Here is a 22,191-nt window from a genome sequence, read left to right as displayed (position 1 = left end):
CTGTATTTAAAAAGTTAATTTTTTTATCTCGACTAATTATTCAAATAGGAGGACCCAGAAAACAGTAGTGTAACTTTAGGTAAACCCTAACAACATCCATGCGATTTCAGTTCTGAAGAACGCTTAGTTTTTTTATAAATCTTGGTCCAAGTTAGCTGGGACACCCTGTATATATATATATATTCGCATTCAGAGTGTATCTGTGCGACTAAGTCAAAAGTGAATACCTGTCGGGCTTGTTTGCAGCGTGAGACTCAACACAGAGCATAACACTTTAGGACGGCCTAGTTGTGTAATCGGTTCAATTATGAAAGCAGTCCTTGGCTTTGTACTACTCCTTCGGCTTCATCTGATGCCAAGAACTCACCTTCTGCTGGCATTGATCGTCAATGAGAACTAATGTGCAAGCAAATGTACCCTAATTTCTAACCACTGTCATTATGACCCTGTCGACGGGAGATAAAACTAAGCCACACTGTTAAGCATCCTCAAATTTGAGCTGAAGTGATTTGAGCAGGGGCCGAATTAGGAGAGCAAGCTGCCGGGCTAGTTGGTGAAGCATGTTAAATTGAATTCAGCGCAAAAAAACAGACAAGGGACAAAGAGAGACACACTGAGCGTTCGTGTTGTCTCAGTGTGTCTCTCTTTGTCCCTTGTCTGTTTTTTTTGCGCTGAATTCAATTTAACCGAATTAGGAGTTCTTCACAGCTTACTAACTTCTCGAGTGGCCATTTGTGGCTCACGGCCACTAAATATTGCCTCGAAGCGAGAGGGGATGCACACAAATAAAGAAAGCACGAACCCATCGGAGCGGTGAGAAAACTCCATTCTCAGTTGCCGAGCCACACGAAGAAGACGAACGATGCCGTGCTTATCTCGTTTTTACTGAAAGGCCGCTCAGTTAGTGCCGTGTGCATCACGCCGATATCGCAAGTATGCTTCTTTTTCCTCCTTCGCCGAGCCGTTTCCCGGCTCGCGCGCGATATCGCGGTGACTCAGGCGTAGGCGTGCATCGTTCTAGCCTGAATGCGGCCCAGCCGTAGCGTAGCCGCTTGCAGCTTGAAACAGAGGCAGTGGTAATATGGGTAGGCTCAAGTCCAAAGCTTTGCTAGCCAATCGCCATCTCTATTTTCACTATGCCTGTCGAGTACGGCCGATCCGACCTGTGAAGGCCCTCTCTTGTACTCCTTTCCTACTCTCCCCCATCGGCTACCCTTCGCGCCTGCTCTACTCCGGTTGGGAAAGTGCCATCTGAGTGGCGCCTCACGACGGAAAACAGACGAAGGTAATTTTTGAAAACTTCCTTCTTTCTTAGTAAGGCGGCGCTCTGCATCTCTCATGATGATCAGGGTCCCTGTATGGTATGGAAGGGGCGCTGCTCATCGTACCGCTGGTCAACGGGAAACCGCTGCAGGCGCTGGTTTTAAAAGGAGCCACACAGAGTGCGGCGCAGCGACGTTGGCATTGCGACGAAAGGCTGAGGCGGCTTGATGGAATCATGTTGGTCTTTTAGCTACAACGCAGAAACATTCCGAGAGAGGCACTGAAACCGCTTGGCGGAAATACGAAATCAGATGGCAAATGTAGTCAGTAATGAGTTATGCTATTTTGGCTTGCGATTCAGTCATGTTCTCTAAGAAAAATGTGAGAATGAAGTAAGGAAGGCATGGGAAACCACCGCAATGGCTCAGTGGTTATGGTGGTGCTCGGCTGCTGACTCGAAAGACGCGATTGCGATCCTGGCCACGGCGGTCGAAGTTCTGTGGAGGCGAAATTCTAGAGACCCGTGTGCTGTGCGATGTCAGTGCACGATGAAGAACCCCAAGTGGTCGAAATTTCCGGAGCCCTTCACTACAGCGTCCCTCATAGCCTGAGTCGCTTTGGGACGTTAAACCCCATAAACTCTGAACTATAAATCTCCCCGAGAAGACATTTCTTGAAATTACCAGGTGGCAACAGCTTTCAAATCATTGCACTACTTTTTGGAGGGTAAGCTGTCATCTTTACAACTTGGTAAAGATTTTCCTTTTTCCGTGGCAGCCTGCAGCAGTGGTTGTTTTAATAAGCGAAAGGTGAACTCCATTCGCAAAGCTGCAGCGCCGTGCATAACCAGGCGCTAATAAAATTGTGCAAAACTAAAAAAATGAGCTTGAAGAAAAAAACGCAAGATAAAACCGAAATCAAGTTCGCTTCAGCACGTGATCAAGGGTAGTCACCGCAAAGGCCGAGCAACAAGGCATGGTTTCTTCGCCGTTGCGTCAGCGTCTCTTGTACCGGCGTTGTGGCTCGCCGCCGCAGAAGAGGGCAATCAAACACATGAAGGCGTACGACCTAGCGTCTCCACGCGGGCGTTAGGTGTGTTTTGTTTCGTTTGTTTTTGCGCTAAGCTCGCGCATGAGATGCTTTGTCCTCGTCGCACGTGCAAAAGTGGTTACAGATTTCTTATGGCTGTAAAGATACGAGTGAATGCACACAAATGGACAAACATTTTGTAAACCTAAATGTCTATTAATATAGACCTGCCGTGCATTAGCCGCAGATACATGCAATGTATCGTACATAAGCTATTCCTGTAAATAGGTGTAAATATATGTAAATAAATGGACGTAAACGACCCTTTGTTTACTACAGCCTGTGCAGCGAAGTTTCTCAGCTCTACATAAACAAGCCTAAAATATCCCAGACTTCACACAAAAGTGAAAGCAGCAGCCGTACTGCACATAATTAAGCGGTGCCATTTTACTGCTGCTGCGAGCACACCACGTCAGCTTCGCGGACCGCGCCATTTACCCGCGCAAATCAATTTTCGTTAACCATGGTGGGACGAAACGAAGGAACCTAACCAAATTCAACGCTTTATTCGTCTGACAAGGAACAGCAGTTAGCTGCACAAACAGCACAGGCAACGCCTCAGGTATGGCAGCCGCGATCCTCAACTGATAAGCGGAAGGAACTCCTCAGCCCACCACTGCAAACGGCGAGTAAAGCTGCCGCTCTAGCGGATTGCCATTGGAAGAAGTGCCGCGCCGCGGATGAAGCGAGAGCTACACAAGGAGGGGTAGGAAGCAAGAATCTGGCAGACGCGTGGTGTAGGAGTAGGATAGAGCTATCACCACAGCGCGCCCATGCGCAAGCATGACGCGAGTAGTGCTACCATCTGGCTAGCGCCACAGCGTGCCAACTAACTGAAATGAGGCGTACCGACGGCTCCCGTTGAGTAGCGGGCGATGTGGCTCGCATTGTAAATATACAAGAGGCGCTGTCTAGCCTTAATTTCCTCTCCGGAGCCTAGCATGCTGTAATGCAGCAATTCACACACATACTTTATTTAGTATCAACTTTTTCACTGGTCTGCTCGGTGGAATAAGCGTTTTCGAATAAGTGAGGTATTTTTTCCTACTCATGTCCGAGTCAAGTTTATCTTTAGATTTCCTGCGGGCTGCACACAATCGTAACTAACCCCCCGCTGATGCCGTCACGTCCAGTCCCACTACATCATCATGACACTAACAACGTTTACAGCAGGAAGTAAAGTCCCAGTGTCATCTCTAATTAACCCTGCTCTAAACATACTGATGCGTCTACTGAGAACACTTCTAAGAAAAAAAAAAGTGTTCTGAAGTGGCTGGCAGTCCATTAAATGTACGTGCTTTGTTTATCAACAAAGTGTGTGCTTTATGATATTTGTGCCCGCCTGTTTAGAATATGCAGGAACCCGTAAGACGACGACGACGACGAAAAACAGACGACGAAAAATTGTGTTCGAAAAAAAAACTTTTCTGCAGTCTTTGATGTATAATTACTTTGGAGATTTGGAGCCTCATACAATGTGGAAGCCACAATGCTAAAAAAATGCTTTGCGACAAGACACGCCATGTACCTGACATGACATTGAACTCCAGTAGGAGAAACTATAGGCTTTGTCTGACAGTGCTGCGTTATAGAGGAGGGTCTTATCATCTTATCATCTACGCCTGTTTGGTAGTTTGGTTGGTTTATGGGGGTTTTACGTCCTAAAGCGACTCAGACTATGGGGGACGCCGTAGAGAAGGGCTCTGGAAATTCCGACCACCTGTGGTTCTTTAACGTGCACTGACATCGCACAGTACACGGGTCTTTAAAATATCGCCTATATCGAAATTCTACCGCCGCTGCCGGGATCGAACCCGCGTGTTTCGGTTCAGCAGCCGAACGCGATAACCACTGAGCCACTGCGGCCACTGTATGAATCTTCGAAACAGCAATTTGTCGCAGGGAGTATTTCAAATAACTCTCAAAATTTATGACGATGCTTTCTGTTAGGTATGTTAACTTACTCTGTGAAGAATGCGCAGAAGCAGCAAAGTAGCGAGGAGCGCGTAGCCCCAAGGCACAGACGCGCGAAAAGAATGCCACAGGGCACATATGCTGCGAAGTGAAGCGATTTAATAAACAACGCTGCGGGGTCTCCGCTAGCGCGCGGTTTTCAAATGGCAAGAGAAATCGTCCAAATTCGTAGAGCCGCACGGCGAGGGTAATGGCGTTTTTGAAATTCCAAAAACAGATAGGGCTGGCTACAGATCTATAATAAATCAGGCGCCTGTCGGTATCACATTAAGACTGCCGCGGTCGCCTAATGGTTACGGGGCTCGGCTGCTGTCCCGAAAGATGCGGGTTCGATCCCGGCCGCGGCGGTCGAACTTCGATGGAGGCGAAATTATAGACGCCCGTCTACTGTGAGATGTCACTGCACGTTAAAGAACACCAGGTAGTCGAAATTTTCGGAGCCCATCACTACGGCGCCCCTCATAGCCTGAGCCGCTTTGTGGCGTTAAGCCAACATAAACCATAAAACCGTATCCCATTACTACTTGATTCATCTGCCTTCTGACATCCACCAACACTGCATTACTATGCCGCGAAAACAGTTCTTTTTATCTGACCTGAAACAATCTGTTTTTAAAAATGTTTGGCTGGCTTCCTTAAAACACCTGGCATCTCCCCTAGTTGTTGTCGTCATCGGCGATTATGTGATCAATTAAAGTTTTCCAGAGCATTAGTGAAGAAGTAGTTTCTCTTTCTAACATACGTTTAACAAGGGAAGATTTAAGAATTTACGGGGATTAACATCCCGCGTTTGTGACACTGGCTATCAGGGACACTGTTGTGGACGGTGTAGCACTTATTTAGAACATCCGGGGTGCTTTACAGTGCGCTGACACAGCACAACACACTCACTTTTTTTGTGTCAGCTCCATCGAAATAGGTCCGCCGCGACTCGGATCGAACCCGTAGCCTAACGCCTAAACCAGTGAGCCACCACCACAGCTGGTAAGTTGTGAAGAAATGAGTTTTGCATGAAAAATAACCCTGCAATTTTTCTTTCTTCTGTGTATAAAAGTTTTGTGTACTTTTTTTCATTTTAAAATCGGTGGTGGGGTTATGTATTTTTTCTATTGCGGTTATTTTTTTGTTTCTTGTATTGTAATCTAAATCTACATTTCCTCCGCTGACGCACATAATGGTTGCATTTCCTTTCCTATCCCCTTCAATTTGGTTCAGAATTTTTTTCATTTCAGAACGACAATTTCCTCTGCAAAAGCATTTGATTGAGTGCATCTAATAACTTTTACCTTCAAATTCATCTTTCCTTCAGTTCAGTAGCATTGCTTTTTATGGCAAACCTGTTTCAACAGGTTTGTTTATTAAACGCGCCAGCCCCTCTAAACTATTCTTCTGCTCCTTAATATTGAATCAGTTATGTTGATTATACAGTGATATTACCAGTCTTTTTTTTTTCGCGCTAATGATGTCCCTCTTTGTCGAAGCACCCATATTCAGTGTCTAAAAATAATCTCGCTTGACTTTGTAAGGCACGTAGTTTAATCATTTTTTTATGATCAATGTAAGTATATCCCGCCGTCGATAAGAAGGCTTCATTGCAATATTCACCGCGCATATCTCGGCTGTGGTCTCCACTTTCATTTGCAAACAATGTTGTCCTGAAAAAGTGACATACCGGCGACGAAATGTGATCAAGCTGTACGACTGAATATACTGGGCGTTCAGTCGAAAGTGCAATAATATTTTTTAAAATTTTTTTAAGGTGTGAATGCAGGTTTTGCGAAAAAAATAATACAGGGTTGTGAGGCATTAGGAAAAAGTTGAATAATTTTCATTATTCATACCCAGCTAATTTCTGATTATTAGCTATGTAACTGTTATAGGTAGGCACATGGCGACAATAAACAAATCTCTGTAAATTCCGAATTTTGTTGATGTGGAGTAATTAATTAATTAAATGTCGAACACACTTAGAAGTCGCAATACAAATGCAAACGCAAATGCAGTTTATTTCATGTTTTTGTTTTACAAAATATGGGGAGGTGAGAGAAAAAAGCTGCTGAACAGCAGCTTGACAAGCTGCTCCCGCCCCCCGTGGTTACAATGGGAACAGCAGAGCGCACAGAATGCATATATATACAATTCATTACGTACTACAACGTTGTTACATACAATGTTGCATAGACAGTCCTGTTCAACATGACATGAAATATTGATCACACAGAACATTGGCGATGAAGAAATAAACGTAGAATTGATGATTTTAAGGAAAAAAATCTAATTAGGAAATGTTCTTTCATGAAAGGTGTTGAACACATATTGCATTAGTTATTAGAACAATTGCTTACATGAACTTTCTGTGGATTACATTTGGATGCATACTAAAGGAATAAATTTCTGAACCTTTTGCTAGAAATACGTGCCACGTCAATGCCATTTTCGAAAAAGTAATTTAAAATAATCAATCGGCAATGTGTGTCGAAGCATTTGGTCTCCATAATTAGTGCGGCTACGTTGCACTGCCCAGTACTCAGAATGTCTAGTTTTATAATAATGCTTACTTCTTCGCAAGTTTGCCAGAGTAATTTAGCAGGTTGTTGTTTTGTTTCTTTTCATCTCTTAATTTTTTGCAAAGGCGATAGTTATACATGTTCTCCATGCTAATTAGATTCAATTTCTTCAGTAAGATATCTGCTGAGCCGTCTGGGGGTGAATTTGTAATAATATTGATTACTTTATTCTGCATTGCAGGCCAGTTCCTTAATATTTGTAAATGTTGTGTTGCCCCAAACTAAAAAATTGGACGTCAGAATACCCATGGCGTCGACATAGACTGTGGACATTTTCCTTCTGCATTGTTCAAATGCAAGTCGCCGCAGTGATCTGAAAACAAAAAATTAGGAAACGGAAAATAAGAAGAAAGAAAAACCAAAAATAAAAACCAAAAATGGAGAAAGAAAGGACAGGAAAAAGCTTTCGCATTTTCGCTCTTAAGCACACTTAAGTGCAATCATGCAATTTTTTTCTATATTACATGAACACAAACAGCGCTTACAGCGAATGAGCACACATACTTGAATGCGTCGGATTGTATGCATGCAGATGCTAGCCATAATAGTTTGGGCTAGTGGTAATTATTTGGGAATGTCTCGAGCAGCAACCCACCTGCAATAATCATGTCCTATTTGCTTGCGGGAATCTAAGTGTTGTCAAAGTCAAGATCCAAATTCTGCGAAGGAAAACCGCTATCATTCTGAAAATATCCTGTAAGGCAGTAAAGCAATTAGTGCTGATATATGCGGCCGAAATACACTCTATGCGTTTCGGCCGTAAAACCCAAACCGTTATTTCCGTAGTTTAAAGAACAGTTTACATAATTATTTTAATATAATTAGGAGCAAGCATACTGACATGAACAGTTTGATACTTCAGGATTATTGCCTATAGAGTTGCTATCCACTATAGTAAGGTGAACGCTATTCGTATTGAAATATTTGGAAGTACTGTTGAAAAATTGTACCATATAAGAATATTGCATAATATCTTAAACTGCGAGGGTTTAAGAGCCATCAAAACATGAAAGTACTATCTACCTTATATTTGAAATGAAGTTAGTGAAACTGTTTTGAAATAAAAACACATTATCAAATGCTAAAATAAATAAGGAAATGGTGTGAAACTTCTGTCGATAAATTTGATCTCATTTCTATTATTGGCCAGAGTGGGAAATATGGTTTGTTCATTCTCAGATTGGTTTATTTTTCAATTAAAATTCTATTGTTTAATAGAATTCAGTGCTTCATTTCCTCTTCAAACGACGTTTCTCCTGCTTCTTCTAATAACAAGCACTTTGCGCTTGGATTGAGTAGAAAACTTTTATATGTAATTAATTACGAGTAAGTTTTATTTTGATCTTCCTATAGTAAATCCGTATAATGCGACAGAAGTTACAGTCAACCTACCTCACGTGCACTTCGACGCTGTATCAAATGGGTTTCTTGTGCGACCAAGCTCTTCTTCAAATGTTTTACTTGAGAGACCAGTGTCATCTTTTTTTCCTGTGACATATAGAACAAGTCGCAACATTTCATCCATTATATCACTGCACGATATTGCATTATAACTACTCAGCTGCGCATTAGGTTAAATCTAATAAGTTGTCTTTTAATGCCACTACTCTAAATGTTTCCCGCGCCCAAAACCACAACGTTCAGACATTAGTTTATATGCGAAATATTTATGCTCTTAATATACACAAGTTTTTCCTGACTGCAGCGATCTTTAACTTCCGTTATTTTAAATAAAATTTGTTCGGTTCTCAAGCCAACCTTTCGGCTGCTTTTCTCGCGCAAAGTATTGTCTTTGTTCGAGTGCATACCGAAATGCTAAAAATACACTCTACAATGAAAATGGGTCGTAATCTAACATTCCGACAAACTATTTTCACCGAATTTCAGCATGCATTCTGTGCTATATTTCAACTTCCGTATTTTTTATTATTCTATAGCAATTTCTTAGAGTTTTCTCTGCAGGAAGAGCCTTGATATAAATCACTACATATGCACGCACAACTGCCTGCCCACGTTTCCTTGAATCAGTGCGTGTTCTCACAAAATTGTCATCTACAACGTACCTTAGAACCTTTCGGACACTTCAGTTTCGTTACTTATTCAATAAAATTCTTTTATTTCTGACACATATAAAGATGTAATATTGTCACCATAATATGAGTATTAGTCATTAAACTACTCCTCCTGTAATCTGCTCTTCGGCTTCGCCTGAACAGGGTTCTCTAATCTTAGTAGTGTTGTAATTTACCTTGTTACAAAATGTGAACTCCAAAATGAAAGTCCGTTCTTTCCTCACACATTCAGAGCTTTTCCAGGCTGATCACAGAGAGGAGTACTTAAATATAAATTTGTGGTTATGTTTTTGCAGGCGTAGAACCAGGGGCATCTTTTACTCTAGGCACATTTTTTACTCAGCCTGCAAAACATTTAGCCTGTTATGCTCACGCAGAAGTTGGGATTTTTGATGAAATGTGTCAATAGCGAGGATGCATCGCGTAATAATATTCACCTGCGAACTGTATCGTCCACAAATCCATTTAACTATCGGGGCACTGTAATCTCCCGGCTCCTGAGCGCAGCCTTTCTATTGTTTCAACTTGCATGTCATTGTTTCTCTTACAAGATTTATGTACTATTTGCAAAAAGCACCTCACTAACAAAAATCGTCAGTTTCCTGCTCAAATGAATGCCGAAGGAATTTATGCTGGTTCAAAATGTTAGACTGTTTCTATTCCGAATAATACCAAAATACCACGGAGCTTGTTCTAAAAAGCCTCGACGGAGTTCCTCTCAAATATTTTTTTGGTTCCTTTAATTCCGTTAATTTTGCAGTCAATCTCTTTGCTCCTTTTGAATTCTTTAAAATATTACGCTATTATCTGCTATCGCTGATTATTTTGCTGGATAATAGCCTTGCAATCTTAGCTTCATTATTTAAGCGGTTCGCTAATATTGCTATCGTTTTATTTCATCACAATCATCATCATAAGCTCGGCAACGCTCACTGCAGGAGAAAGGCCTGCACCAAATCTCTCCAGTTCATGTAGTTCCGCAGAAGCTCCGGCCACCTTCATGCCGCAAGCTTCGTAATCTCCTTGCCTCGTACTCCTCCTCTCCCCTCCTGGTACGTTTGCTTTCTTTTGGAATCCTGACACTAGCCGTACCAACCATCGGCTATATTAACCTGTCGCATTACATAAGCTGCCCATGCCCATTTCTTTTTTATTTCGGCTAAGATGTCAAACTTTTCGATTCCCTGACCCAATGCGCACTCTTCCAGCCTCTCGACGTTAAAGCTATAATTTTCATTATTTTATCTCGTTGCGCTGTCCTTAATTACCTTAAATTAAGTTTAACCTTCCTCGTTCAAAGCTGTATTTTAAGAGCTTCTGCAGTTTCCATTTTCCATTTCGCGTCCATTTGGTGTTCTGCCTTTTGTCGCTCAGATTTACCCGGCGGCTGGGTCGCTTCTAACAAACGCTTGAAATCCGCGGTAGATCTCAATATCATGTAAAGCAGAGCGGATAATACTATGTCTGACCAACGCTCCCACCAATTCATGTTGTCCAGCTTAATACCTGAGTGACCAACGGACGATTATTGGCCAACGGACGTGAAGTGGACAATGGAAAATAGACATTTTCCAGCACACGGCCTCAGGTCTCTGAGAGCCTTCTGTAAAACAGGCGGGGAATAGCACTGCCGAGGCAATGTCTAAATGCTTGCCATTCTTAATTGGGTTTTTATTGCTTAGATGACGGAGGACTGTGGTGGCAGTTTAGCAGTATATATGTGTTCCAATATGTTTGCATACTGGACTATACTTACATCCTTATTCCGCAGTTCCTGCGGGACTGCTGAGATTTCCACTTAGGGTGTAAGCTAATTTTAGCCAGATTTTAAACATAGTCGCGGCACCTTTTAGAGGACGCGATCAAATTCATTTTGCTGGCTATTGTGTTGAGCGACTCTTAGTCTTCTTGTAATCGGCTTAATCTCATAATTAGTTGTGATTAATCAACTACCTTCGCAAGCAACGAAGATAGGTGAACAGTTAAAAAAATGCAGAACGGCCAGCAAATTGTCTGGCTGAACAGTTTCTAACTTTATATCTATTCCTTATTACTTTTTTTCTCTCACTGCAGATGGCTGCGAAATACAACAAAAATACAACGGGACATGTCCGCTTGCGTGCAGCGATCCCAGTGCTCTGAAACCTCCACCGGCGGTGCAATTTAGCAAAGAGCGCAAGCGATAAGGGCTGTGTCTGCTTATTGCTATCATGAACAGCCGCATGGAAAGCATACTGCTTACGTAAATTGCACAGCCAGCTGCAGCGGCGCATCCTTGTCGCCTTTTACGTGGCAGCACACCGGGCTAAATGATCTGATGGCTCCTACATCCAACTTTTAAGAGCACTCCGATCGCGGAGCGCGAGCGGGTATGTCACGTGGTAGTTTTAATATTTCTCGGGATCTATTCTAATAGGCGACAAATGGAATGGCAGAAACTGTATAATTGGACGCTTCGCTTACCGATCTACAACCTTCTTATTGGAATATTTCGCCTCTCTTCGTTCCTTCCAAAATTGGTTACTTAATCTCGACTAATTATGCAGTTGCGCAGGATCAAAAAATAGTGTGACTTGGTCAATAAAATAGCCAGTGACATGCATTTGATAGCTTCGTCACAGACCTCTTCGGCATATTTTTAAACCCTCGCCTAAGATAGCTGGAACACCCAGTGTGTAGGGGCTGCTTATATTTTGCGCATTTTTCTCTCACCTTAATAACGCGGCTTCGATCCCGGTCACGGCGGTCGCATTTTAATGGAGCCGAAATGTTAGAGGGCCGTGTAATGTGCGAGGTCAGTGCACGTAAAAGAGCCCTAGGTGGTCGAACTTCCCGGCGTGCTTCAATGCGGCTTCCCTCCTAGACTGAGTCGCTTTGGGGCGTTTAAACTTCATAAACTGTAAGCCATAAACCTTACTAGTAGTGTGATTATGGTCTATGGTCGTGCAACTATTGCGAAAGCGTGCTTGTTCATTATCTTGATTGAAGTCTCAGGTAGTCGGGATGCTATTTGCTAATACCTGAGTGAATATCTTTTAGACAAGAAACAGTAAGCTGAGCAGTCTTCAATTTTTCCACTCACTGACGTCCACTTTCTTCAGGATTATGATGACGTCAGCGGTCTCGCCATTGGGTATCTTCCACGCCCGCTTCATCTTCTGCTCTTTACGAAAAACGGTTCTGATGACCCGTAAATCATTTCTCCCCACGAACTCCCCTCTTTGATTCCTCGAACTTATGCCACAGTCACCCACTGCCTGGTGTCTAGCCTGTTTCTTGCTTGCCTTGGCATTCAAGTCCCATCAGTGCAGTATACTGTTGTCTCAATTTACTCACTGCCGATTGCACGTCTTCATACAAACTTTCGACTATAATGTCATGATGGCTGGAAGTACGAGAGTTGGCGTGTACCACTTTCACTTAGTACCACATATTAAGATTAATATGGTTTGGTTTATGGGGTTTAATGTCCCAAAGCGGGTAAGGTTATGAGAGGCGCCGTAGTAAAGGGCTCAGGAAATTTCTACCACCTGGAGTTCTTTAACGTGCACTGACATCGCACAGTACACGGGCCTCTAGATTTTCTCCTCCAAAGAAATTCAACCGCCGCGGCCGGGATCAAACCCGCGTCTTTCGGGACAGCAGCCGAACACCATAACCACTGAGCCACCGCGGCGGCTAAGCTTAATCCGCACTTAGCCGCCGCGCTTAGCCGCGCTTAGCCGCAGTTATCATACAGCTTAATATGATAACTGCCTCCATCTCGCTAACACTACAGTATTCCTCTGTGTTGTCACCTACATTTTTATTTATGAAGAATCCCGCGCTTTTTCCTCGTATGTCAGCTAATCCAGGATAGCATAGCCCATGACCCCTCGTTGACGATCACGCATTTCTTTGTTGGTGGCAATCGAAAATCTCTATTGTGTTTACTGCACTTTCTCCTGCAGTTCAGCCCGCCCTGTATGAAGATGTTTTTAAAACAAGTGTACATTAGAAATTACCCTGTTCGTCACCCAAAATTAGATAACCGTCCAAAAATTAAACATTTTTGCACCATTGACGATGGGGTCCTGGCCACTTTTGACTTGGACATTACTTTCATTTTGACATCATGCCCATACGGTTCGCACCACAAGGAGGAGCTCACGAAATTAGATCCCCACAACTTCCCACTTGAGGGAATGACGGAACCTTGCTTGTGTGTTGGAAATAATGCAACACCTGCGAAAATGGGACGTGTGATCGGACAACAGACAGAAACGACGTACCTCATAACCTTTAAGCCGCTTCTTCAAATTCGTTACCTCGGCGACCATCATCTTGTAGTCTTGTTTTAAATCCTGGAACAAATAGATATTTTCGTATCACTATACGACTTCTGTAGACAATATTCAGCCTTCTGAACGCTTTTTATGCTACATGCGGTACATTGTCAACAAAATTTGGTCCTATTTCTTGTCCCTTGACGTACAAGAATATCTTGCCAAATTATACCAATCAAATTAATGCTTCCTTCACAAAATTCGTTCCTCTGGTTATTGGCAATAGGAAGCTGTTAATTATGGCGTTGGGGAAATTTTTTTAGAGTGGTGTCCACTCTAAATGTCTTTTTCAGAGTTCAGAACAAAAAAAAATGTTTTGATTTATCGTCAAAAAATACATCGCAAATGTTAATACTGGAAAACAAATTGTGCTTTTTCACTAATAGTTTCTAGAGGACATGGTGTCCGACCCAAAAATCAAATAATCGCCAAATAACACAACTTTCTCCGCTATCCAGGATGCTCCATTGCTGCATTTCGTTTCGAAATTTTTTTTATTTTCTCACCACTTCCCTAGAGCTCACGCGACAAGCAGCGGGCGAACATAAATCAGCACAGCTTCCCATTCCAGTTGCTGACAGCACCTTCACTGTCGATTATAAATCACACCCACCTTCACGAAATGATGCGCGTCCTCTGACAGGCCCGATGTTGACCGGCGGGCGTCTGCAAGACGTGTGGCGCTTCGGCTCCGTCATTTTTTGACAGGAGCCACGTCTCAAGTCATTGGATCCCATCAATTTCGCTCCCTTTGGATTCGGCAGGTTCATCGGCACCCGTGGACACCAAATTCATATAGGTGGGCCCCCTTTTACAAATTTTAACGCGGTTTTTCCTTCCCGCCTCCGGCGCCGACGCTAAGCCTAACGGCTGCGCCGGCGTTCGGCTGTGAGGGCGCCGCTTCTTTCAGCAAGATGGAAGAAACACTTCTGCAACGCGGCTATGACCCGGACGCCATGTCTTGGTCGGCCGTTCCCGTCACTGTGGAACCCAAATCGGCACCCGCGGACTCGATCCGCAATGCAAATCTTCTGCGTCTGCTTGAGCGCCGGTCCAGACGCGAGGCCAAGATAGCGGCGAACGCCACGCCAACCACTGACAAGGCTGCTGCTACCCGCCAAGCTCCCGCCTCGCAAAAGGCGAAGGACGCCGGCCCAAAGGGCCGCAACCCAGTTACCAAGCGGAGGCCCAAGCCTTCACCAAAATTTCACCTAGACGACTTTGTCATCGTCATAAAGCCCCGGAAGTCATTGGCCATCCGGGACGTCTTTCAATACGGCGAGCTCGGTGCCGCGTTCGGCGCTTTCCTCGGGGAGCCTAAGGCGTCCGAGTTGAGCCTCCTTTTATGCAAGGACCAAAATTTGATCCTCGCCAGCACCCGGAACGCCCACGTCGCAGACCGTCTGCTGGGAGATTTTTCCATCAAATCGACCAAAGGAGATGTGCCTCTCGCCGGCCATCTCAAAGAACATGAAGAGGACGTCTGTTATCGAGTCATTACGGTGGCCAACCATGAGACGTCCGAATCTCTTCAACCTAGCGTGCAGTGGAGGAGCGGCACTCTACTGGATATCCGGAAGTTCGGCAACTCAAACAAGGCCCGGCTCACCTTTGCCGGCACGGTTAAGCCAAAATACGTCCACTACAACTCTGAAATCGTCTCAGTGCAGCCGTATTTGCGCACTATTCCGGCCTGCAGCTTGTGTGGAACTGTCGGCCATCGGGCAAACGCTTGCCCCAACCCAGCACAAGATAAGTGTGGCCTGTGTGGACAGCAGGCACCCATAAAAGCGGGGGTGCGGGCCCCTCACCAGTGTATGGCCAAGTGAGCAGTTTGTGGTGGTGGCCACGCCACGAACTCGCGGGACTGCACTGCAAAATACCGTCCCAACAAGCCAGCCGCCCCTAAGGGCGGGAAATCCAGCTTGACGGGCAGGCAGCCACATCACCCTGGTAGCGTCGGCAGCGACGCTTCAAAACGAAAGACGCCTCCCAGCGGGAAGGACGTCAAGGGCTGTCAAGTGCCACCACCGCCCCCACACGGCGGCCAGGAGAAGCAAGCCCGCTCCCAAGACAAGAATGGCGCGGCCGGTTCCTGGGCCAACGCTGTCAAAAATGGCAAACAGGTGAGCGGTTCAGGCAGGGTTGCCTCCTCCTCCCACCCCCTCTCCCCTGCCCCTCGCTCGGCGGCTGACGCTGAGCTCCACAGCCTTGTAGCTTCTCTCCGGGCCCAAAACGAGATGCTACTTGCCAAAATTGAAGCCTTAGAGGCTAGAACAACTCCCCCTCCCCCTAGTAACCCCGACACAGAGGCTATGGAGAGCGAGACGGCGGCAACACCGGCTCTGGAACCTTCCCTTGCCGAACTCGAAGCCCGTCTCAATGCCAAATTTTACACCTTGTTGGAGACAGCGATGGAACGCCTCATAGCTCGAGTCATGGAGGCTATCCCCTCTATGATCGCTCAACACGTCGCGACAAACCCCGCCTTTCTCGCAGAGCCGGTCCCCTTAAGGACGTATCTGGTCGGCCCTCTAGATTATCCCGGCGAGTCAATGTCCTCGGCGATGACGAAGACAGCTGCCCCCTTCCAGGTGCTGAGCTTCAGTCCCTGGTATCTGGCTCGGGGGCAGCCTCACTACCACCTATCACGTCAAAATCTGAGCATGGCGGGACACCCTCGTTGGTAGGCGCTCCCCCCTTTCCAAATCGGCTTCCCCCATTACGATTACTCAATGGAACTGTCGGGGGCTCCGGTCCCGTTCCAAGCGTGCCGACCTCCGGCTTTTCCTATCAACCTTTGAGCATTTGCCAGCGGTGGTTGCCCTCCAAGAGCCAGGGAAAGGCGCCACACTAACAAATTATACGACGTTCCAGCAGGACCCCTCGTCTTGTCTGTGCGTTCATAGAAATTATACAGCCAACCAGGTCGACTTAGACATACAACTTGAATACTCCTATGTAATGGTGACCCTCCTCCCACTCCGCAAGCAGTACCCACTGTTACACATACTCAATATATACTGCAATCCGAAATTGCCGAATGTATCATTCGCGGACCTCTTTAGCCGCGCGCTGAGAGTTGCGGGTAGGGACCCCCTCCTGATTGTGGGCGATTTCAACGCTCCCTCTCGGATGTGGGGTTACTGCCGTGAAGAGAAGCGGGGACGCAAGTTGGCGGAGCTTGCGTCAACGCTGAGCCTCACTCTTCACACTGACCCCATCCATCCAACTCGTATAGGCAACTCCGTGACAAGGGATACGTGTCCGGACTTGACCTTCACCCACAACATTCAGTATGCAGACTGGTTCAGCACCGAGGAAACCCTCGGCAGCGACCACTGCCTCCTGAACATTACGATTAGGACCTATCCTTTCGCGCGACCAACAACACAAGTCCGACTCCCAGATTGGACCAAGTTCAGGCAAAATTATAACACTGCCACACCAATACATGAACAAGGCTACCAGTCTTGGTCAGAACAATTGGTCTCTAGCGTTCGCTCCTCCGAAACTCGAATTCAGCTCTCAGAGGCGGTTTCTGATGTGGACAACCACCTGCTCCACCTCTGGGAGGCCCGGCATTGCCTTGTCCGTCGGTGGCGCCGGAAGAAGCACAACCGGAAACTTAAAGCTCGCATCGCCGAGCTCACTCAGCGAGCGGCTGAGTATGCGGCCCAGCTCGCCGACTCCAACCGGGTGGCACGATGCAACACGGCCGCGCGGCAGATGTCAAGCCGGAACACGTGGCGACTTTTTCGCGTCCTAATTGACCCCACGCAAACACGCGCGGAAACTCAAAAACACCTCCAAAGAGCCATACACAGCTTTCAGGGCAACACAACTCAGTTGGCGCACAAGCTCCGGGACCAGTACTTGTGCACCACCCAGGACCCCCGCGGGCCGGCGTACTCCTATGCAGGTTCAGAGAACGTTGAGCTGGATCAACCGTTCCAGCTCCATGACCTGAGGGCGGCCCTGGCAAAAATGAAACGTGGCACCGCTCCGGGTCGGGACAAAATTACAGTCAAATTGTCAGCCAACCTCCCCGACCAGACATACTTGTCTTTACTGAATTACATTAACTCAATCTGGCTTGGGGAAGTACCACTCCCCATCGACTGGAAGACCGCCCTGGTAACCTTCATTCCTAAACCTGGAAAGGCCATCAACACGGACAACTTCCGCCCCATCTCTCTGACTTCTTGTGTGGGCAAACTCATGGAGACGATGGTACGCGACAGGCTGTCCGAGTTCATGGAATCCAAACATCTTTTCGCAGACACCATGTTCGGGTTTCGCCCACACAGATCTGCACAGGATGTCCTGCTACAGCTCAATCGGGCTGACCTCGACCCCGTCGAATGCGCTCGCAATGACACTTAAGGTCGTACTCGCCTTGGATTTGAAGGGAGCATTCGACAACATTACCCACGAGATCATTCGCACCCACCTCTCTCAAACTAACTGCGGCAGAAACGCCTTTCAATACATTCGGCAATTTTTGACAGAGACAATCTTAAATTCGAATCCAGGATAAGGAACATGGCCCTTTTCATTTAGGAACCAGGGGTACACCACAGGGCGCGGTGCTCTCTCCCCTTTTATTCAATCTGGCTATGATGCGCCTACCGGCCCAGCTGGGCGCTGTCACCGGTGTACAGTATGCGCTGTACGCCGATGACATCACCCTGTGGGCCACACATGGTTGCCTTGGAGACAATGAGGCCAACCTGCAGGAGGCGGCGACCATAGTGGACCGTTATGCTCGCCGATGCGGCCTCCAATGCTCCATCCAAAAGTCTGAATTTGTGCACATACGCCCCTCACCAAAGTGCACAGCCAAAATTTCATTGTCTCTTGAGACAGGTCCAATCCCTGAAAAAATCGAAATCCGGGTACTGGGGCTCTTTATACATCAAGACAGACGGTCAGAAACAACATTGGCCAAACTCCGTCAGGTGGGGGACCAGATGGGCCGCTTAGTCCGCCGGGTTTCTAACAAGCGCGGGGGGTTACGATGTAAGGACGCCTTGCGGCTGGCGCATGCATTTGTAACCAGTCGAATTCTATATTCGACTCCATACCTCCACCTGCGGAAGCAAGACGAGGGTTCACTCGAAGTCATCCTCCGCAAAATTATTAAGCGGGCTCTGGACCTCCCCGTGACCACCTCAAACGAGCGCCTCCTGGGGCTGGGCATGGTGAACACATTTCGGGAGCTCCGGGAAGCTCACTTGAGCAAAAAATACACACATCTCTCGAAGACATCGTCGGGTCGCCGCCTTCTTGCCCGACTACACATCCAACACACCACTCTCATGGAAGAGCGCGTACGTATTTTATCCCAGTGGAGATGCGCCCTCCGCGTGCGCCCTCTTCCCGCGAACATGAACCGTGAGGACCATAATGGCCGGCGCCTGGCGCGGGCGGAAGCCCTGGCCCGCCACTATGGATCGAAACCCGGCGTATTCTACGTGGATGCCTCTGGCCCCCACCATGGGGGATGGTTCACGGCCGCAGACGTCCACGAATCCAAAACAGTGAACGGCCTTACTTTCCGAGCCCGTGACATAACACACGCGGAGGAGGTCGCCATTGCGTTGGCTGCATCTCATTCCAATTCAAAAACAATTATTTCCGACTCGCGAGGGGCATGTCGGAACGTCGAGCAGGGCTGGGTACCGTATCTAGCCTACCGCATTCTCCAAAACAGCGTCTATACCGGGGACCCCGCTCACCGGCGTATCGTTTGGGCTCCTGCTCACATGGGCCTTGAGGGAAATGAGGCAGCTGACGCCGCCGCCCGCGCGCTCTCCCACCGGCCATTCCCCTCCGACCCCGACAATCAGGAACTCGAATTCACTCCAGCTTACTCGTTTAAAGACATTGCTTTACTTTATAAATCTGGCCATAGTCTTTATCCCCGCCTGTGTAAAGGTCTCTTAAAGGCGGAGGAGCGGCTTCTGCTTCGCCTATATACAAATACTTTGCGGTGCCCGGCAGCTCTAAAACACTTTGACCCTTCTTTCTCTGGCAGCTGTCCGCACTGTGCGGAGAAGTCTTCGGACATCTACCACATGGTGTGGGCCTGCCGCTCCAACCCTGCTATCTCCTCTCACCCCAACCCAACCCGGGAGGACTGGGAGGCGACCTTGCTCGGCTGCTCTGACCTGCAGCCCCAACGGGCCCTGGTCGCGCGAGCCCGGGCAGCGGCCGACGCCACTGGGGTCCCGAACTAGGGACCTCCACCTAGTACTTGTGAGGGCTGGCCCCCTTTGGGTCAGCTCATACCTCACCTCCCGAAGTTTATCTGTAAATAAATGTTTTCCACCACCACCATCCTCTGACAGAACCTTTAGAGAACGTACCTCATAGCCTTCAAGGCTCATCTTCAAGTCCGTTACTTGCGCGGCTGATGCCTTGCGTTCTTCTTTTGAGTCCTGTTATAAATAGAAATTTGCATATGTTATTACAATAACTTTGCCCTCTCAAATCCTAAACTTTTCGCTTTATTGTGGGTCTAATACGTTGTTGTCCATATTTGGTTCTGTCACAAAATAAGGCTAATCAAAATAGTGTTTGCTTCACAACGTTTGTGTTTTTTGTGCCTGCAATCATTTGGAAGTTGGTAACTCTGAGTGGTGTTTTCCGGAAGTGGAGCCTTCTATGACTTTCTTCTCATTGAGACTTAAGACGGAAAATGTTTTTCATTAAACCGCAAGAGCATGTTTTAGATTTTGCAGATACTGCATACAAAACATGTTTTTCTTTTTTAAATATTCTTACAAAATTGTCAGCCCTATTCCGAAAAAGAAATAGTCGTCCAAACACAAAATTTTTTCCGCTACTGGAGGAGCTCTAACTGCAGTTTTTCTTCGTCGTAAATGAAGAATATAAAGGTTTTGACGGCGCTTTGAATGTGTGTTGGAAATAATGCCACACCTGCGGAAATGGTACGCCTGGTCGGACAAAAGGCAAACACAAAGTACCTCATAACCTTCAAGCCGCTTCTTCAAATCCATTACTTCGGCGACCAATATCTTGCTGTCTCGTTTTAAATCCTGAAACAAATGGGGATGTTGGCATCACTATCCGACTTTTGGAGACAGTATTAAGCATTTTGAATGCTTTTTACGCTAAATCCGGTGCGTTATCAACAAAATTAGGTCCTATATCATGTGCCTTGTTGCAAAAGAAGATCTCCGAAAAAAAGTCATCCAAACTAGCGCTCCCTTCACAACACTTCGTACTTTTGGTTACTAGCAATAGGAAGGTGTTAATTTTAGCGTTTCGGAGATTTCCCTAAAGTGGAGTCCACTCTAAATGTCTTTAGGAGAAAGGAGGAAAAAATGTATTGATTTATGGTCAAAAAATACATTGCAAATGCTTATGCTGGAAAACCAATTATGCTTTCACGATCACAGGTTTTAGAAAACTAGGTGTCTGACACCAAATTTAAATAACCACCCTCGAAAATAATTTTCTCCATTAAGCACGATGCTCTCATTGCTGCTTTTCGCTTCGAAAATACTCTTATTTTCTCACCATGTCCTTAGCGTTCGCACGAGAAGAAGCGCGCGAACATAATTGAGCGCAACTTCCCACTCGAGTAGTTGACGGCACTTCGACCTTCTCGAGAGATGCGCCTCCTCTGACAGAACTTTTGGACAACGTACCTCATAGCCTTCAAGCTGGTTCTTCAAATCCGTTACCTGGGCGGCCAATGCCTTGCATTCTTCTTTCGAGTCCTGTTATAAATAGGAAAGCTGCATCCGTTATTTGAATATTCTTGCCTGCACTAATCCTGATTTTTTGGGCTTTATCTTGGGCCTAATACGCGGTTGTCCAAAGGCAAAGACAACGTACCGTCTTTGTCAACGTACCGTCTGTTGCATATCCCTCCTTCACAAACCAGCGTCCAAACATAAGGCTAATCAAAATAAGGTTTTCTACAGAGCTTTCATGCTTTTTGCTCCCTGTAGCAACAGGAAATTGGTAACTCTGTGTGTTGTTTTCCGGAAGTGGAGACCCCTCTAACTGCCTTCTTATTAAGACTGAAGACGAAAAAACATTTTCCTTTAAACCGCAAGACCGTTTTTATATGTTGCAGATACTGCAGTGGAAACCATGTTTTTTTAAGTAAATATTCCTACAAAACTGTCTTCCCTTTTCCGAAAAGAAAATAATCTTCCGAACACAAAATTTTTCTTGTATTCGAGAAACTCCAATTGCTGCTTTTCTCTTGCCTATATGAAGAATCGCGCGAACATAAATCACAACCTGGTTCCCGCTCGGGGGCTTGACGCAGTCATGCCTGTTGGAATGGAACCGCACCCACCATTGCGAGAATGATGCACGAACTCTCACTATACTTATGAACAACGTACCTCGAATGCGTTCAGACGCATCTTCCATTCCGTTACATCTGCGTCTAGACTCTTCTGTCCTTCCTTTGAAGCCTGGAATAAATTGTGACGTCAGCATTGTTTTCCATTATTCTTGGCATTACTATCAGGGCTATGTGCTCTTAATGCGGTGTCTGGCTTGATCTGCTCGTAATTTGATTCTTTTGTATATTACGTTGTCGCAAAAGAACTCTTAAAAAATTATGCACTTCAAGTTAGCATTATCTTGGCAAAGCTCGCACCTTTTGTGGTTGGTAGCAAAGAAGACTACATATTTCATTTTGTTTCGAGAAGCTTTTCCTGAAGCGATGCGAGATGTGCTTGAGTATTTAATGTAAAACACGTTTTTGGGCAAGTTGGTAACATTCTTGATTCATATTGCAGCGAAGAAGCACACACACACAGAGAAGGAACACGCAAAAAAGCAGCGTTCGTCCATGTTTTTTGCGTGTTCCTTCTCTGTGTGTGTGTGTGTGTGCTTCTTCGCTGCAAT

At 46.1% G+C, this 22,191-nt stretch overlaps 2 protein-coding genes across 6 annotated transcripts in view; both read right to left on the bottom strand.

Moving 5' to 3' along the window:
• The window catches only part of LOC149324358 (uncharacterized), a 50,127-nt gene extending 48,981 nt beyond the window's left edge, over positions 1–1,146 (bottom strand). The window contains exon 1 of one of the 2 annotated variants that reach the window (XM_089565586.1): positions 803–1,146. In XM_089565586.1, the coding sequence (XP_089421712.1) occupies positions 803–828 (26 nt within the window). In that variant the 5' untranslated portion in view covers positions 829–1,146. The remainder of the gene's footprint in view (positions 1–802) is intronic. The other variant, XM_089565588.1, reaches the window with a different exon arrangement.
• Positions 1,147–6,305: 5,159 nt separating this feature from the next.
• LOC149324357 (uncharacterized) overlaps positions 6,306–22,191 on the bottom strand; it is a 40,097-nt gene continuing 24,211 nt past the window's right edge. For 2 of the 4 annotated variants that reach the window (XM_089565596.1, XM_089565593.1), the window contains 8 exons: positions 21,681–21,752; positions 20,970–21,041; positions 20,283–20,354; positions 19,662–19,733; positions 13,237–13,308; positions 8,286–8,381; positions 7,489–7,587; positions 6,306–7,206 (listed from right to left, as the gene is read on the bottom strand). In XM_089565596.1, the coding sequence (XP_089421722.1) occupies positions 7,498–7,587; positions 8,286–8,381; positions 13,237–13,308; positions 19,662–19,733; positions 20,283–20,354; positions 20,970–21,041; positions 21,681–21,752 (546 nt within the window). In that variant the 3' untranslated portion in view covers positions 6,306–7,206; positions 7,489–7,497. The remainder of the gene's footprint in view (positions 7,207–7,488; positions 7,588–8,285; positions 8,382–13,236; positions 13,309–19,661; positions 19,734–20,282; positions 20,355–20,969; positions 21,042–21,680; positions 21,753–22,191) is intronic. The other 2 variants (XM_089565594.1, XM_089565595.1) reach the window with 2 other exon arrangements.

Source organism: Amblyomma mixtum, unplaced genomic scaffold (assembly GCF_055824585.1).
Source record: "Amblyomma mixtum isolate Tamu unplaced genomic scaffold, ASM5582458v1 scaffold_47, whole genome shotgun sequence".
Taxonomy (NCBI): Eukaryota; Metazoa; Arthropoda; class Arachnida; order Ixodida; family Ixodidae; genus Amblyomma; species Amblyomma mixtum.
This window is presented reverse-complemented; position numbering and strand designations above follow the sequence as displayed.